This window comes from Fonsecaea multimorphosa (genome assembly GCF_000836435.1).
Source record: "Fonsecaea multimorphosa CBS 102226 unplaced genomic scaffold supercont1.14, whole genome shotgun sequence".
Taxonomy (NCBI): Eukaryota; Fungi; Ascomycota; class Eurotiomycetes; order Chaetothyriales; family Herpotrichiellaceae; genus Fonsecaea; species Fonsecaea multimorphosa.
Genome location: NW_015971648.1, coordinates 367137 through 384278, shown reverse-complemented (window position 1 = coordinate 384278; position 17142 = coordinate 367137). Strand labels below are relative to the sequence as shown.

The 17142-nt window shown below is 53.0% G+C and overlaps 5 protein-coding genes across 5 annotated transcripts; 4 read left to right on the top strand and 1 right to left on the bottom strand.

Moving 5' to 3' along the window:
• Positions 1 to 1929: 1929 nt before the first annotated feature.
• Z520_07172 (uncharacterized protein) lies at positions 1930 to 4335 on the top strand (the record flags this gene model as incomplete). The annotated part of the gene is made up of 1 exon (XM_016777671.1): positions 1930 to 4335. One exon carries the CDS (start codon positions 1930 to 1932, stop codon positions 4333 to 4335), a length of 2406 nt encoding a protein of 801 aa, XP_016631181.1.
• Positions 4336 to 4728: 393 nt separating this feature from the next.
• On the bottom strand, positions 4729 to 6124 carry Z520_07171 (uncharacterized protein; the record flags this gene model as incomplete). The annotated part of the gene is made up of 4 exons (XM_016777670.1): positions 4729 to 4741; positions 4770 to 4947; positions 5020 to 5852; positions 5910 to 6124. 4 exons carry the CDS (start codon positions 6122 to 6124, stop codon positions 4729 to 4731), a joined length of 1239 nt encoding a protein of 412 aa, XP_016631180.1.
• A 957-nt stretch (positions 6125 to 7081) lies between these two features.
• On the top strand, positions 7082 to 8746 carry Z520_07170 (uncharacterized protein; the record flags this gene model as incomplete). The annotated part of the gene is made up of 2 exons (XM_016777669.1): positions 7082 to 7270; positions 7322 to 8746. The coding sequence occupies 2 exons, from the start codon at positions 7082 to 7084 to the stop codon at positions 8744 to 8746; spliced, it is 1614 nt and encodes a 537-aa protein (XP_016631179.1).
• Positions 8747 to 9598: 852 nt separating this feature from the next.
• Positions 9599 to 11630, top strand: Z520_07169 (uncharacterized protein; the record flags this gene model as incomplete). The annotated part of the gene is made up of 3 exons (XM_016777668.1): positions 9599 to 9682; positions 9757 to 11349; positions 11400 to 11630. 3 exons carry the CDS (start codon positions 9599 to 9601, stop codon positions 11628 to 11630), a joined length of 1908 nt encoding a protein of 635 aa, XP_016631178.1.
• Positions 11631 to 13797: 2167 nt separating this feature from the next.
• Z520_07168 (uncharacterized protein) lies at positions 13798 to 17111 on the top strand (the record flags this gene model as incomplete). The annotated part of the gene is made up of 5 exons (XM_016777667.1): positions 13798 to 13978; positions 14034 to 14401; positions 14456 to 14921; positions 14974 to 15569; positions 15621 to 17111. 5 exons carry the CDS (start codon positions 13798 to 13800, stop codon positions 17109 to 17111), a joined length of 3102 nt encoding a protein of 1033 aa, XP_016631177.1.
• Positions 17112 to 17142: the final 31 nt, after the last annotated feature.

Below are 17142 nucleotides of genomic sequence, written 5' to 3'. Positions count from 1 at the left end.
AGGGAAGAGGGAGAAGAAGGCCTCATCATCCCTCCCGTGCTCTTAACACGACCATCAACGAGTCCCCGGTTCCGCCATGCCATGCCACGCTGTTGACATGGGACAGCCCTGTAGCTTCGACCCTATCGACCTGATCCACCCCTCGCCCGCTGCCTTCTTACCTTTCTTTACCCGGTAACCCGTCTGAGGGAGTGGAGACGTCCGAGCCCTTTGTGGCGCTGGCTTGTGCTGCATTTGTCGATTCGTGCAACGACAGAGCATTTGCTGAAATGCTAGCTGGCCGTGGGCAGAAGAGCAGAAGCTCCTGTCATGGCTCCTCTCTCTGGGATTCGTGGGCCATCTCCGCCAGCAAACCCGAAGGACCAAGTGCTCAAACGGAGCGCCAATACGAACGGGCGAAGCGCAATGCCTGTGCTCTGTCCAGCTCTGGCTCGCTGAGCCATTTTCCTGTTGGACTTCCCCTCCACCCCAATACGTGTTGGAGCAAGAGAGGCACCGTGAATCCGCGATTTCTTTCGATCACCTCAGCGGGACCCGCCTCGTCGCATCGAGGTGGCTCCTGTGGCTCCCTGAGCCTCGACACGGGCACTTCTAGGCCTGCCCTTTAACAGGACATGTTCTAGACGTGAAGATCCAGCCTTAGCGACCATCGACGATCAAAAATTGTGATCTGCGTCTCTTTGTCCCGGCGACAATCACAAGGCTCGATTCTAGGTGCTCCTGGGCCTCGAAAGTTCAAAGACCCATTTTGAGGCAAACTGCATCCAAAATGCCGACGGATGATGCGATTTCTCGATGCATTCAAAGAAGCGGTGACAGACACCTTCTTGCTGAACAGGGGTACTCTCATGGAGCTACTGCAAGCCACCTTTCCAGAAATCCAACCCTTGATCCCTGGGTCCCGTTACACGACAGCAACCCTCCAGGCTTCCGGAGGCAACCGTTGCAAGCCCACCTACTTGCGCGATGAATAATACTTGTATATATATGGGACTTACTGTTGACTCCATCAGAGCTTGACTTCCGCCGTGCCTTGCGTCAATGTGGACTGACACCATCAGACGTCTGTGACATCTCCACAACCATCTTGTACTCGTATGCCTGTGGCAAGCAATAGGTATATCTCAGCCCGAGTCCTCGTAATGTGAAACTAGCAGGTGGACGGCTGTTTGCACCAGAAGAAACATGTCAAATAGGTGTTCAACCGCAAAGCAATAATTAACTGTCACCCTTTTCCATCTCTCGCTCATGTTGCATCATCCCCTTCTCCCACGGCTTGCATCCCAAACGCACCTGCGGTGGGGGTGGGAGAAATACTCGACAAGTCTCCAGATGGTTTCTCCAATGCTTGCAGTACACAAACAATTCACATGCATTTGGAGGCCATGACATGGAACTTGCTCACCTCTAGTCATGGCCCGCCCGTCCAGATCAAGAGAGTTCGCTGCGGGAAATCCTGTCATCATTACGAGGACCTTGAACGGCCGAGGATATCGGCAGTCTCAAAGCCTCTGAGTTGCAGGCCACAAAAGGACATGGACAGATTCCGCGGATGCATTGTTCTGGTTGACTAGGACTTGCAACCTATCCATCCGCGTCTCTTGATTAGCCGCCACAGATCAGATGTGCAGTGAAACACGTAGCGTGCATGGAAGTTGCTCATAGTTCGTTCAACGGAAATGCAATTTCAAGTATCAGATTGGTCCGCTGGGTGCTCTATAGACCTTGTAGAGTGAATCAACCAGCAGGTGTAAATGGATGGTGGTTGTGGTGCCCGCAGGCGAATGGCTCGGCTCAACCCCCGTTGGCTGTCGTCGCCTTCACCGCCTTTGGAAATTCTGCCGGTCATACACAAAAAAAAAAGTTGCAGTCAAACCTCGACCATCTCAGAAAGCGCAGCCATACGCTCAAGACCTCTTCTACCCTGCAATGGCCCGTGCCGTAGACGAGGACGAATTCGTTCTTACAATCTCCGACAATGAGGATCTGCCTGTCAGCGACATCGACACGGACGACTCGGAAACGGTAGAGCTCCGCCGCTCCAGCACCAAGCGCAAGCGGGAAGAAAAGGAACCCATCCGCAAGAATAAGAAACAAAAGGTTCAAAGAGGGGGAGATCAGCATGACGAGGAGCGCATTGCACCAGACGACAGTTCAGAAAGTGGAGAAGAAACGGGTGTCCAAGATGGTGCCCTCGATCCCGATTTCGAGTTTGACATCGGAGCGAACCAGCTGCAAGAGGACCTCGAAGAATTTGACGGATGGGGCGAGGATAACATAGCAGCAAAGAATCGAGAGCAAAAGAAAAGAGGAGTCGACATTGACGCCATCATTGCTCGTCGCACAGAGAAGAAGGCAAGATCCATTGGGTCCAAGAAATCGGGAGAGAAAGTCGAAGAATCACATGGTGGTGAAGGGAGTGACGAAGACGATGTGGAGATCCCCGACTTTGAAGACGACGAACTTCTAGCTCCAGATACTTTCGGTGCGGATGCTGTCTCTGAAGACGAGGAAGACGAGGCAGAGTCCGAGGCAAACAACGAGCAAGAAGAGGATGAGGACGAGGACGCCGACAATGCTTCCGACAGCGACTCAGTGGCATCTCCCACGGCTCATCCAGAGGATCTAGCCTCTGATCAGTCCGATGCTGAATCGCAAACGACTGTCTCGGAAGATCCTGACGAGAAGGCTAAACGTGCTGCGTTCTTCGCTCCTGAGGACAAAGCAACACAACAGCGCGACATCAAATCTGCATCCTCTTTCCAACAATTCTCTCTGTCGCGGCCCATCTTGCGCGGCTTAGCCGCTCTCTCATTCACTACCCCAACACCCATTCAAGTCCGCGCCATTCCCGTCGCCTTGCAAGGCTTAGATGTGGTCGGGTCCGCCGTGACAGGCTCAGGCAAAACCGCGGCGTTCCTCCTCCCCATCCTCGAGCGCTTGCTGTACCGGCCCAGAAAAGTCCCCACGACGCGAGTCGCCATCCTTATGCCGACCCGCGAACTTGCAGTCCAATGCTACAGTGTGGCCACTGCACTGGCTCGATTCACAGATATCACATTTGCGCAAGTCGTGGGTGGCTTCTCCTTGCGCGAACAAGAAACAATTCTGAAAAAGCGGCCCGATATCGTGATTGCTACGCCAGGTAGATTTATCGACCACATGCGCAACTCGGCCAGCTTTGCCGTCGAGAACATCGAAATCCTGGTGCTGGACGAAGCAGATCGGATGCTCGAAACCGGATTTGAAGACGAGCTGAACGAGATCTTGAGGACCATCCCCAAAGGGAGACAGACGATGCTCTTCTCTGCCACCATGACCGACAGCGTGGATAAATTGGTAAGGGTCGGCATGAATCGTCCTGTGCGCTTATCCGTCGACGCCAAGAAGTCTACAACAGCAGGTCTAGTTCAGGAATTCGTCCGTCTCCGCCAAGGACGAGAGGGTCTGCGTCTGGCTACTTTATGCGTACTGTGCCTGAAGTTCTTCACCGAACGCACAATCGTCTTCTTTCGTCAGAAGAAGGAAGCCCATCGTGTACGTGTTGTGTTTGGTCTACTGGGCCTGAAGGCCGGCGAACTGCATGGAAGCATGACGCAAGAACAACGCATCAGTGCAGTCAATGCCTTTCGAGACGGGAAAACCACGCACCTCCTTGCCACGGACCTTGCCAGTCGAGGTCTCGACATCAAGAATGTCATGACAGTCGTCAACTATGAAGCACCGCAGACACATGAGATCTATTTGCATCGAGTGGGTCGTACGGCCAGAGCGGGCCGCTCGGGCCGTGCGTGCACAATTGCCGCAGAACCCGATCGGAAAGTGGTCAAGGCGGCTGTGAAGAGCGCAAGACAACAGGGCGCGAAAGTGGTGTCCCGAGTCATGGATGTCCAAGAGGTCGACGCTATGAATCGACGGCTTGAAGACCTAGAGCCGGAGGTCGAAGAGATCCTGAAAGAAGAGAAAGAAGAAAAGCAGCTCGCCGCTACCGAGGCCGAAATCACGCGTGGAGAGAACATCATCAAGCACGAGTCCGAAATCATGGCTCGGCCAAAGAGGACGTGGTTCGAGACTGAGAGAGAGAAACGTGATGCCAAGAATAAGGGGCGGATGGAGTTGAACGGGCCGGACGGGGTGGGAAGTGTGAAAGTGCGGACAGAGAAGAAAAAGTTGAGTAATAAAGATAAGAAGCGTTTGGATGATGCGCGTGAGCGGAAGGAGGGGAAGATGTGGAGGAAGGGCAAGGGCAGTGAGGATGCGGTAAAGCGGATGATGAAGGAGAAGGGAAAGAAGAAGAATAAAAAGCACGGTGGAAGGATGAAGGGTAAGAGGTAAAGAGCGACGTGCGTATACCCGTTGGTCAGTCTACAGAGACCCAAGATACTTGTAACCCTGTCTTCCCATCGCGCAAATATGTGTGGGCGAGCTCTAATGAAAGCCCGATTCTTCCACTTGAAAGCGCTTCCCGTGTAAGAAGCCTTATATTTCAGTGCCTTTTCCGACTTGAGGCTCAGGTCCCAACCTGTCTGAGGCTCTAAACATCAATCAACTATATCTAGCTCGGCTGTGGCGGTTGCTGTGAGAGTTTCGAATCTATATTGTGATGGTCACCTCGCTAATAATATATGGACATGCTTCCGGTGAGTGACACAGCTCCTAAGACAGCCAGCTAAGGACTAGAGGCTCGGGAACCGAAAGCATTGAAAAGTCAAACATTGGCACCAACCTTCAGCCTCCGGTCCTTTTTTATTCAGCAGCAGTGGACTCACTTCATACCAGCAGGTTTCAACTTCCCCTGTCTGATCAGATCGTCTACTTTTGGAGGTAGGACGAGGCCGGTGCGGTCATTCCTTTTGTAAAAGTCCGCCACAATCTGGGCGGTTTTGGCTGGTTGATCTTCTTGTATAAAATGGCCGGCTTCAGGAAACACTTGGAGTTGGTATTTTCCTGCGCACAGTGTGAGCACGAGCGTCGATGGGGCTGAAGAAGAGAAAATGAGATGATTCCAGAATGGCCTACCTTGCATCTGCCCAATCGTGAGCTCCTTGTCAAGTCGGTCCGTCCCCGCCAGCAGCAGTAATTTACCTCCACGAGACTCCAGGAACTTCTTGGACAGCCCGACAAACCAGTCTTCCCAGAAGGGTTTGGTAGCAGCTAAATCAGTCCGCCAGAGCCATGTGTCTTTGTTTGTTTTGGATTCTTGAAGTAGTGATGGAACCGAGACTCGAGCCGAGGTGGTGTTTCGGATCGTTCGAGATTTTGTGTGCCACTCAATACCCGAAGCAAGTGAAGGAAAGGATTTCGGCCTCGTGGAGAGATATGTGTCCATGCTTTTCAAAGCATCCATAGCCGAACCTTCTACTACGTCGAGGACACCGTATGCTAGTAAGGTGTTGCCGAGAAGTCTCTCGTGAGCCACTTCGGTCACGACGGCACCTCCTAGACTGTGTCCGATCAACACGATATCTGGCAAGGTTGACCACTTCATATATGCTTTGACAGCATTGACAACGAAGGCCACATCCTCTGCTAGAGTGGTTAAGCTGAGGTCTTGAGAAGGTGGGGAGCTACCAGAGGAAGTGGTTGTTGTGGTCTGTCCATGCCCTCGTGCGTCTAATGAGAGAACACCAGCATTGGGAAGGATCTTCAGCAACTCTATCGTGAAGGCAGCAAATGACAAGCCTGACGAGCCAGCTCCATGATGTGTAACAATGAGCGGGCCAGAAGCAGAGGGAGGAGTTAGATAAACGTGATGGTGGATTGTCTCTGAGGGTGTCTTCTGATCAAAAGCGAGGTCTTGAGCAAAGAAATCATCCCAAGGAAGGGGTGCGGTACGGGATCTTATGGCAGCACTATCATGTTCGTCAGTGGTCATCTTGATCCGGGCTGGGACGTGACCTTCAAATTACCCTTTAGGTTTCTCAAACAGATTCCGGCTGGGCGACGGGACGATGGTGCCCGTAGAGGATGTTGAAGAAGCCGACGAGGAAGAATCATTTGGAGACCCTGGCCTCAACTCGGTCAAGTCATCGCCTTCTTCATCTTGTTCCTCTGCAAGGGTCGGTGGCTCCGGAGGGAGATGAGACAAGCGTGCCCGGGCAAAAGACTTCTGCAGGTCACTCATTACGGAATTTCGAAAGTCGAGACAAGGCTGTCAATTCGGTTCATGGACTCGGGAGGACTCTGATAAGAGGGACGAATTAGGTGTGGCTCATGCAAGTGGTTCCAGTCCGTGGGATGGAGAGAGTGTGGAGGGGTGTGTGGCGGTGTCTTGTGATGGAATGCATAGCTTAGGTAGTGGCAAGGATGAGCGGGAATGAGTTCGGTTGGTTAGGCGCAGCTGCGGCAGACGGGAGAGAGAAGAACCAAGAGAGCAGTCGGCCTGGCCGCACCACCCCATCACCCTATCAATTGTTAAGACTCTGGTCAAGACAGGGCGATGCTGGTCACTCTTTTTTCTAGAGCGCAGCCGTTGACGCATTTGCTTTGCTGCACCGCAGTTTTCTCTCACCTTGGCTTCCCGTCTCCCCACAACTTCAATCGAGACGGCAACTCTCTCATTGAGAGAGCGTGCAAAGGCTCAACATCCCATTTGACGAATCATGGGGGCCAACAACTGGATGAGAAATGCGAGATCAAGATGGGGATCAGCCATAGCTAGCGAGCTAGGCAGCCAGTTGGGTGCCAGTGGCAGCTCCAGCAGCTCCAGCAGCAGAAAGTTTGTTGACGATCTCGTGGAAGAGAATCCCGCAGTCGAGGTTCCATGACGTCGTGAGATGCCCGTTTGGCAGGCAGCCCAGGTGAGTGCAGGTCAGTGCAGGTGACACCACCACACCACGGCCTGGGCTTGCAAGCTTCAAGCTGAGCTCTTCTTTTTTTCCTCTACCAACCCTTGAATGTTTTCATCTCCGTCGCTCGGTTCTGATACCTCTCCTTCTCTCGCAACCCCCTTTCACTCAGAGAACCGATGGGAGCGTGTCTAACAGCTTTCCCACAATCTCTACTCCTCGTGATCCGAACCTAAAGCCTTGCCAGTTTCAACCCTCGGTGCTTTAACTCGGACTGATCCAGATTGGTCACCATGGTTTCCCTTTGGGGGAGTAACAAGAAGGACAACGGCCAGGCCCCTCAAGAGGAGGACGAAGACAGTCACGCAGCCACCGCATCCCATCCTCAATCCAATGGACCTTCGGACGATGCCAATGAGAGAACACGCCTATTGCCTCGCCGTGATCGAGGCCCAGGCTATCTCAGCCCTGATGACCCTGCTGTAAGTGACCCTCAACCGCCCAACTCATCAAAAAGCTGATTGTCGTTCTAGGTCACACCTTACAACCTCTTCTCCGTGAGAGCCTTACGGTACCTCGAAGTCTTCTTCTTGATGATAACCTTCCTATGGTGGACCCTGCTCTTCATCTCCATCTTCGTTAGTCCTCCACGTTTCAATTCGAGGGGCTCGGGCTTCTTCGACGTCGCTTGGACCACCCTCACCATTGGCAACATCCTGACGGCTCTTCTCTTCTTTGCCACTCCATCCACAGCCATGAGCATTCTGAGCATGGCAATCTCGGTCATTCTGTTGATTGACATGATCATCATCCTCGCAGTCCCTCGTATCAGGCTTGAAGAAGGCTGGATTGGTGTTGCATCGGTCATATGGGCAGCATTGATCGGTCTATATAATGTCTTGACCAACAGAACGGTTCAGTGGGGTAAAGCGGAAGAGGAAGTCCGCCTTACCGGTCGCCAGGAGACGCGCCGTTCTCTCCGAGAATGGTGTGCTGTCTTTACCGCGACCATCCTTATGGTCATCTACGTGATCATTGTTGTCTTGCTTACGGCTGTCCTGGTATTGCGCTCGAGGGACGCTACCCTGCCGGCTCCTGGGACGCGGTATTTGGTGGATGGTGACAAGTACGCCGTCCACTTCGCTTGCGTTGGCAACCAGACCTTTGACGCAGACGGTAAGCCGAAACCCACCGTCCTGCTTGAGGGAGGCTACATGCCTGTGGAGGACAGCTTCGAGGGATGGGTTTATGATGCGTGGATGAATGGTACTGTCGACCGTTACTGCTACTGGGATCGACCTGGGATTGCATGGTCGGATAACGCACCATCTCCACACTCGGCTGGCATGTCCGCAGATGCAATCTCTGAGGCGCTGGCGATTGCAGGTGAAGAAGGCCCATGGATCCTTGTGTCTGCTGGCATTGGTAGTGTCTACAGCAGAGTCTTTTCTGCTAGACATCCACGTGACATCAGGGGCATGATGTTCATCGATGGTCTACACGAAGACCTCCTCTACAAAGTCGGCGCACCTGGTCGTGGATTCATTCTGTGGGGACGAGGGATCATATCTCCGCTCGGCCTCGACCGCTTGGCGGGAGCTTTGTTCCGGGGTCGCACCAAGGAAGATCGCGTCTTTGGCAAATCCTCCTACCAGGGTGGCAAGTTTATCAAGAACAAGCTGCAGGAAAACCTGGTAGCCGATTCATTGACCAAGAACGAGGTTGTCAGCGCCCGCAATATCCAAGATCGCAGCGTGCCTCTTGTTGTGGTCACTTCTGGGGTCCATTTGAAAAAGGACAAGGATTGGGAGCGGAAGCAAGACGACTTGACAAAGGTGACAGACAAGTTGATCGCCTGGGACGTGGTGAAAGGAGCACCTGCAGAAGAGGTGTGGAGGTCAGAGGAAGGACGCAAGATCCTGGAAAAGCGGCTTGGGCAATTGTACAAGGGCAAATGATGAGCATGGCAATCTTTGGTTTGATGTACACGAAGTCACGAGGTGGGAACAATTGATATTCGAAGCATTGAGGGCGTTTCAGAGAGCACATATAATCTGGATGCTGTTTGAATGACCAGCATACGATAGCCATCACCCCGGACTCAGGAGTTTGATTTCTGGCATGTTGCCGGGGCCAGTTAGCGTTTCATCTACACATGTCTCCTTGACGAATCTTGAAATGATGAAGCGCAGGAAGTAGTTCAAAGGGAGGTAGTAGTTTGTCAGAGTGAACGTAGTTGGACCCTTGTTCTTTGGTGGGAGAGAAGCAGAAAGAGATGTGTTCTGTTATCCTCCTGGCATCCTTTGAACCAGAGACAGGGCTATACGGGTACCTACCTAGGTACCAGGTAAGCAGGTAGGTATATAATTAGAGGCACTTGTGAACAGGTATAAAGTGGTACGTGCTGCCTAGACGTGCTGCTCGCTGGGTAAACCTCACCAGCCACAGCCCTGCATGACGTAAGTTTTGCAGCCTGGCCACAAGGCGCTTTCGGAGAAGTTCTGTGATCATCCTCGCATGAAAGACCGAGCCAACCATCATCTGCTTGCCATCTAGAGCCTCGCTCCCTTCAGGTACAAGGCACGGCAGCTCTCGAGGCCACTTCAACCTCTGCGTTTGCTTTCTTTGTTGTCGTCCACCTCACTTCTTCTCGCACTCGATCTGTCCCACACTAGTCCCTTCCTCTATCTCTCCTTCTATCTTCCACCAGGTCTCAGACATCTCTACTTCTTCATCTTATCACTGGATCTGAGTCGCCATCCCGCCATCCTCGTGCGGACTCCCCGCACCCATTATTATTACTTTACGCCATGTTGCTACGATTTGAGTCCAAATGGGGCCAGTTCCGCCTGAACGTCGAGCCTACCCAACATTTCTCGTCGCTAACTCCCAAGGTAAATCCCGAAGCTGCGCGTGTCTGGAGAAGGGGGAAAACTGAGTTGGCTGATTATGATGGGGTATCCTCTAGATCCTTGACAACCTCCCTCCGAATACCGATGCATCCTCTATAGTACTTAGCAACAAGCCCGTCAGCTCGAAACCGGACCCGGAAAGAGAGCGGCGCCTGGTCGACCTTCCCGGGGTAGAACTGCGGCAGGTCGGACTTAAGCATGGAGACAAGTTGTACATCGGGTTCTCAGAACACGAAACCATGTCCAACGGTCATCACACCAACGGCGATGGCCCCTCCGCTGCTCGACGTTTGAACGGCACAATCGCCCTACCAGAACCTGCCGGCCCCGTGACTGCCCCGACGGTCACTTCTCCAACTCTCGTTAAGAACCCGTGGGAAGTTGTCAAACAGTCTGCCTTAGATGACAGGTTAGACAAGCTGGATGGGAAGATCTCAAGACCCAGAGACCTCAAGATGTGTCGACATGGGCCCAAGGGCATGTGCGATTATTGTCAGCCACTGGAACCCTATGACAAGAAATATCTCGACGAGAGGAAAATAAAGCATCTCTCCTTCCACAGCTACCTGCGCAAAATCAATTCCGCCACCAACAAGCCCGAGTTGAAAAGTTCCTACATGCCGCCACTGTCCGAACCCTACTACCGAGTCAAGAAAGACTGCCCGGCCGGTCATCCTCCCTGGCCTGAAGGAATCTGTACGAAATGCCAACCAAGTGCTATCACATTACAACCGCAAGAATTCCGAATGGTGGATCATGTTGAGTTTGCCTCAGCAGATATGGTGGATAAGCTGATCGATTTCTGGAGGAAGTCTGGTAGTCAACGGCTGGGTTTTCTATTCGGGCGATACGAAGAGTATACAGAAGTACCCCTGGGGGTGAAAGCTGTGGTTGAAGCCATCTACGAGCCACCTCAAATGTGCGAAGTTGACGGCCTCACACTCCTGGAGTGGCCTAATGAAAAGGATGTTGATGAGGTTGCCAGGCTTTGCGGGCTCGAGCGGGTGGGAGTTATCTTCACCGATCTACTGGCGCCCGAGGAAGGAGAGGGTCAAGCCGTTTGCAAGCGACACATCGATTCTTATTTTCTTTCGTCTCTGGAGATCGTATTCGCAGCACGGCTGCAAGCTCAATATCCAAAGCCTTCGAAATGGAGTGAGACGGGCCGGTTCGGCTCAAACTTTGTGACCTGCGTCGTCACCGGAGACGAGGACGAGAGTATCACAATTCGAGCTTACCAGGCATCAAATGCTGCTGTCGAGATGGTTCGCGCAGATATCGTGGAGCCCTCAGCCGACCCCTCTGTGATGTTGGTCCAATCTGAAGACGATGAAGGCCCGAACGGCAGGACTCGATACATACCCGAAGTTTTCTACCGCCGGATCAATGAGTACGGTGCCAATGTGCAGGAGAACGCCAAGCCCAGCTTTCCCGTGGAATACTTGCTGGTATCTCTGACAGCGGGAATGCCCATCAAGCCCAATCCTCTCTTCAAGAATGGCAAATTTCCTGTTGAGAATCGGGAAGCTGTCGCCGAAGGCCAGGATCCCTCGGACGTGGCGAAACAATTGCGCTCGTCACAATCGGTGGACGCAGTTTCCGATTTCCATCTGTTATGCTTTCTGCATGGTATGGGCGTATTCAGCAAGGTAAGTCGACCCTTTTCGAGAGGCGGCATTTTCTTTGACCATGATTGCAGGAAGAGGAACAGATTTTATGTCGAGTGGCAACTACGCGGGACCAGGTGGACGCGATCCATTTGACGGAATCACCCGGATGGGGAACCCTGTTGGCGATACTCGAGACATATGGTGAGCGGCCCTTGAAGCGTCCGTGGCATTCACAGACAGAGGATGAATCTCTCGACCCTGGCAGCCCGTCAGAAAATCTGGCTAAGCGATTCAAACAGGCGGCTAGTCTCGACCGCTGAGGACAGCATTTGAGAGCGCGGAGACCGACCGAATTCCAGTCCCCGACTTGGTCTAAATTCCAGCAAGTCTTGTGCGTGGCGGATGGGGAGCGTTCACCCAGGCGTGTCGGGTTGGTGCCAGGTACCGGTCAATGACCCTCACAATGGGAGCTGCATAGCATGGGTTGGTTCTGTACAATTAAATTACGAGGATATGCCGGGACTTAGTGGATGATGTGAATGACAAGCGTCCGAGCCCCGGTGGAGAAATATGTCAATCTGGGAATCACTGCCAGAGGAGATAATGCCCGTTTGGATCGGCATGCAGAAGTCTAGAGGGCACAGCCAAAGAAAACAATCAAATGGCCAAGAGGGAGATGGCCCCTCAGTATGATCGACAAAAGTCGAGTCGACGATCGACGGACGCCAGGCCCAGAATGAAGTTGACAACAGAAACATATCCCGGGAACAGGGCTCCAGGAGGAGCAGCATCGTAGGCTGCTGTTGTGTTGATATCATATCCAGCGAGCCCAGGTATCTGGTCAGCTGCGCCATGAATTGATTGCCCTCCTGGGTGCCTGGAGAGTTGTCGTCGAATGTCTATCCCCCACCCATGCGTCTTTTTTGTCTAATTGCTGCCAGTGACGTGTACAATGATGAGAAGGGATGACGAAGTGATGAAGGCCAAGAAAGTAAAACAGTGATCATCTGCCTTCTCTACTTTGCTGGAGAAAGGCGATTGTGGTACGACAAATGATGGGCGGCTTCTAGAAGGCTGATGGAAGCCTGAGAGGGTCAAGCAAGATGGGGGGCTACCAAAGACCCAGCTTCCCGTGTGCCTGGATGAAAGAGGTTATTGTTGCACATCGCTCCCGAGAAGAGGGAAAGTCATTTACGGGACGGGGCAGTCGGTATGTAAGCTAGTAGTGGATGATGAGAAGAAACTGGATACCTTCTTTCTTCACACCGCAAACCAGGTAGCTCCAGGTAAGTACCGAGCAGGCTGACATACTATTAGCTGGCAGAATAACCTACCTACCTGAGGTGACAAGAAGAGCACAGGTCACTTGCCCCCAAAGAATGATTAGGCAGGTAACAGAGAGGGGGGGAAGGGTGAGCATTGGGGACTCGAGGACCCCTAACTCTACTTAGAAGGGCCTGCCGTTTGACTGCCGCTCGCCAGCCCATTGGCCCTTGAGGGGTTCCGAATGGCCCTTACTCGCTCTGACCGGCACTTATGGGGCCTTATTGGCTCTCGTTGGCATGCATTGGCCTGCTCCGCACTTCGATTGCACCTTCGCTCGCGCTTCTCTTCGGCTTCCCTTGCGCTTCCTTTTTCCTTCCATCCCAGATCCACCCCATTGCCAGACCCAATTGTGCTTGGTGCTTGGTGCCACAGGGCCACTAGGCCAACTAATCCTTGGGGGTTCGCCCTAAACCTCTGAGGGCTCGGCCTTTCGATTTCACCCTCTGTCGCCCCCAGCAAAGCCAACTCGCAAGTGTCTACCACTACTACTACACTATCACCACTACTACCACTTACCCTGACCTCCTGCGACCGACCGAGCTCGATCCTCTCTCTTCATTTGCCTGCCAAACATCACTCCTTCTAGTTGTCTGCTTCATTATCCGATCGGGTAACCCGCCAGGTCACTCTCACCTTCTCATCCGAGAGCTGTCTGTGTTTCGCCTGTCTGCAGCTTCAGTCACCTTCCCCGGCGGCGTCTGCGACTACCCGAAGACTCGAAAAACTTGACAGCTGCGACCTGCCACCCACTCGCAGCTTGCCTTGCCATCCTCCCCATCCACACTCCCCGACTCTCGACGGCATTGAATCGGCGCAGGCTGAGCGTATTCGGCTCCTCTCTCACTAGCTCTGGTCGGCCCGTCGAGCTGCTGAGACAACTCTTCTCGCCGACTGCAGGTGAAAAGAGCACTTTGCTCGCCCGCTCGTTCGTGGACCATCGTCGTCGCGAAATGGGCCCCCAATAAGCGCACATTTCTCGTCAAGTTTTCCTGTCGGCTCCGTTGTAAACTTGTCCAGAGTTCCATAACGTCACCAAAGGAGGAAAAGGCAAAATCGAGGTCTCACAAATCGTCCCGACGGCCGTTTGATCGCATTATGGGCCCGTAAAGCCTCTTGACGCGACGGTGTTTCCTTCCTGCTATACAACCCTCCGCTGACGCCATGGACCCTTCCGCCTGTCGAGTGATATACATTGACGAAAGATTCAACACAGAAAGATGGATTTCTAGAGAGGGGTTGTCTCCTAGCACGCCCGCAAGAGCAGGTTCGCAGGTGGAATTCTCGGACCTGCCCCTCGACTTGCAGACTAACGTCAACGCCTTTCTGACTGTGTTCAACCAAGGTAAGCAGAGCTTGAGACTTCAAGCTCCATCGCCGGCTGACGTCGACATATCCAGTGTATGTATGTAATTCTGGGAGGGCGTTTTCCACAAAGTTGTCCGAACTTCACGATCAGGTCAAGCTCGATTGTACTCCAATTCTCGCCTGCTTCGACGTCGGCTCCGAGTCAAAGCATGAGCACACGAAAGCGAGACCTAGATTCTTCCCGTCCTCCGACTCTCCATTACCGTCCCCAAGCTTGCTGAGGAAGGAGATCACCTTCTCTTCCGAATCCGACGAGTCATACGGCCTTCAACTTCTATCCCGAATAGCGTCCGATCTACAAGTTGACGAGGGGGTCAAGCTGATAATACCGGTAGCGATTGTCCAGCCCAAGCGGAATGATCCTCAGGACCAGGCTGTGGACGTCGAGCCTCAACCGGAGGTGTCTCGGGCACCCTTTGGCCCTGAGTCCAAACCCGTCGCAATCGAAGACAAGTCCGATATTATCGATGCCCAATTAATGTTACAGTGTCTGGATGCTGGCGCGCTCGATGTTGTAAAGAGCCCATTGGACAAAGCCGGGATCATGGGTTTGACAGTCCACGCTTACCGAATATACAAAAATGCGAAAAAGGAACAAGCAGGCTTCATGGCCATGGCTCGGAGGAATCGCAAGCAATCATGGGTCGGCATGGAAGAGGAGAAACCTTATGCTTATCTTCGCGAAGCCATGGTGAAGAAACTGCTCAAAGGGATTTGCGAGCCGCAAAATCTTATCGAGGATTACCAGCATCGCGACTTATATGTGCAAGAGTCGCGAAAAGAGGCCGTGGCAGAAGCTGTGGGCCGGTGGGACTTTTCTGCCCATGATTTTACCGAAGATGAACTCGTCTATGCTGGTTATTTTATGCTTAACCATTGTCTTGAAATGGAAGAGTGTGAGCAATGGAGCATGAATCAACGTGAGTCCCGTCTTCAAATGATGTCGTTGCAGCTCGCTTACCCACGAAACAGGCGACCTACTTCACTTCATGCAAGGCTGCCGGATCGCGTACAACTCCTTCGTCCTCTATCACAACTTCAGGCATGCTGTCGACGTCTTGCAATCCGTATTCTACTTCCTCCTCCAGATAGGCACACTACCGCCATATCCTGCCGGTGCCGAACCATCTCCTTTCGCAGACAGAAAATCACCAATAGCGCGCCTCTTAGGGCCTTTTGAAGCGCTGACTCTGCTGGTTTCAGCCATTGGTCACGACGTCGGCCATCCTGGCGTCAATAACATGTTTCTGGTCAAACTAAACGCACCTCTCGCACAACTGTACAACGACCAGTCGGTTCTAGAGGCCTTCCATTGTGCGGCTTACTCTCAGATTCTCCGGCGCCACTGGCACATAGCATTTCAGGACAAAGCTCTTCGGAAACTGATGATCAGTACCATCCTCGCCACGGACATGGGCATCCATTCCGACTATATGCAACAACTGGGAAATCTACAGGAAAAGATTCACGAAAGCGGAGCGACCGATGGATGGACTCCGAAGGACATTGATTGGGCACGGACCTTGGCTTGTGGACTGTTGATTAAATGCGCTGACATCAGCAATGTGGTATGTCACATCACCCAACTTCTAATCCATTCCTTGTGCTCACCGTAACAGGCGCGACCATGGTTGGTGGCCGAAAAATGGACCCATCTACTGCAGAAGGAGTTTGCGCATCAAGGAGAGATGGAGCAAGCAGTCGGAATGGAGACGACACTCTTTGGCGGCCCTCCCGAGCTGGGCAACATGTTGAAGCTTGCTAATGGCCAGATTGGCTTCATGACCATCTTTGCTCATCCGCTTTTCGCGAATGTTGCTGACATAATTCCTGCCATGCGGTTTGCCGCCGACGAGATCCTCACGAACAAGGGCGTTTGGTTTACAAGAGCCGAGCACGAAAAGAAACTTCTGCTTGTCAGAAGGGGAACTGGGCTTGGTGATGGCGGTTCAGTCAGTCCCAGGACCCAAAGTCCTGTCGGGCGATCGCAGGATCATGGGAAGGAAAAGCAGTTGCCGACATCTCCGCTCCGTGCTCTGGACCCTGTACCAGAGAAGCCGCTCCCTGAGTCTGCGCGTGGCCGGAAGAGTAGTAACACTCCTCCGCAAGACAGTTCTCATCAGTCGTCATTAGCAGCCGCTGCAGGCATCGCTGTTCCGGGCGCTGATACCACCACTCGTCGACAATCAGCCTCGGATTCCAGGCAGAACTTGAATGTGTCGGATCGCGAACGGTCGGGCTCAGCCCTCGTCAATGGTGAACACATTCCGGTGGAACTTACGCTCGATGGCTCTCATGGCGGTGAGAAGAATAATGCCAATACTTCCAGCAGCACTCCACGGCTGGCAGCAGCAGCAAATGACGCTGCAGAGTCTCTAGACCCCCTACATGACACAAGAAGAGATAACGCGGTATCAATGCGTGCAGGAACGGAGGCCATCCCTCGGGAAGCTCTGGAAGAAAACGACACCTCAGAAGCGGCCGACATGCATAAATTCAATTTTGCGACCTCGAAGAAGGATGAACCAGTGCGAACCTACGATCCGCAACAACTTTACAATCCTTCGCATCCCGCCCTACGTGCGAGTGCACCAGCAAGCGACGTTGAGTCGAAGCAGTCGAAGATCGAAGCGATAGACGCATCACCGCCGACTAAGTCGCCTCAGAGCGACAACGTGACAAGTAGTGTGCCGAGAGGCGGTGGGGGTGGCGAGCACGTATTGACCCCTAGTGAAAGCACTGAAGCTACAAGCTACACCTCAGACAAGAGTGAGGAATTGACAAGGCTTCGAAACAGTCTTCAGGCCATACGAAACCGGACAGTAAGTGCACCGATGCACTCAGGAAGTCCGGTACTGAGACCCAGTTTTAGCATGGGCAGTAATAGCGCCACCAGCAGAGAAAGCAGCAAATATGACATACATACGACCATTTTGAGCAACGGAGACGTGGATGAATCGAGTGCGAAAGACAGAAAAGCCAGTACCAAGACTATGGGCAGGAGGAGGAGTCGATTAAAGCTGGGGCTCGCATTCTGGAAGAGAAACCGAAGCGAAAAGAGCATCGAAGGCGAGACGATGCGGCCGGATAGTGAGGGGAGCGGAGGGTGAGGGTGAGAGCCGTCAACAGGGAGGGGGAGCT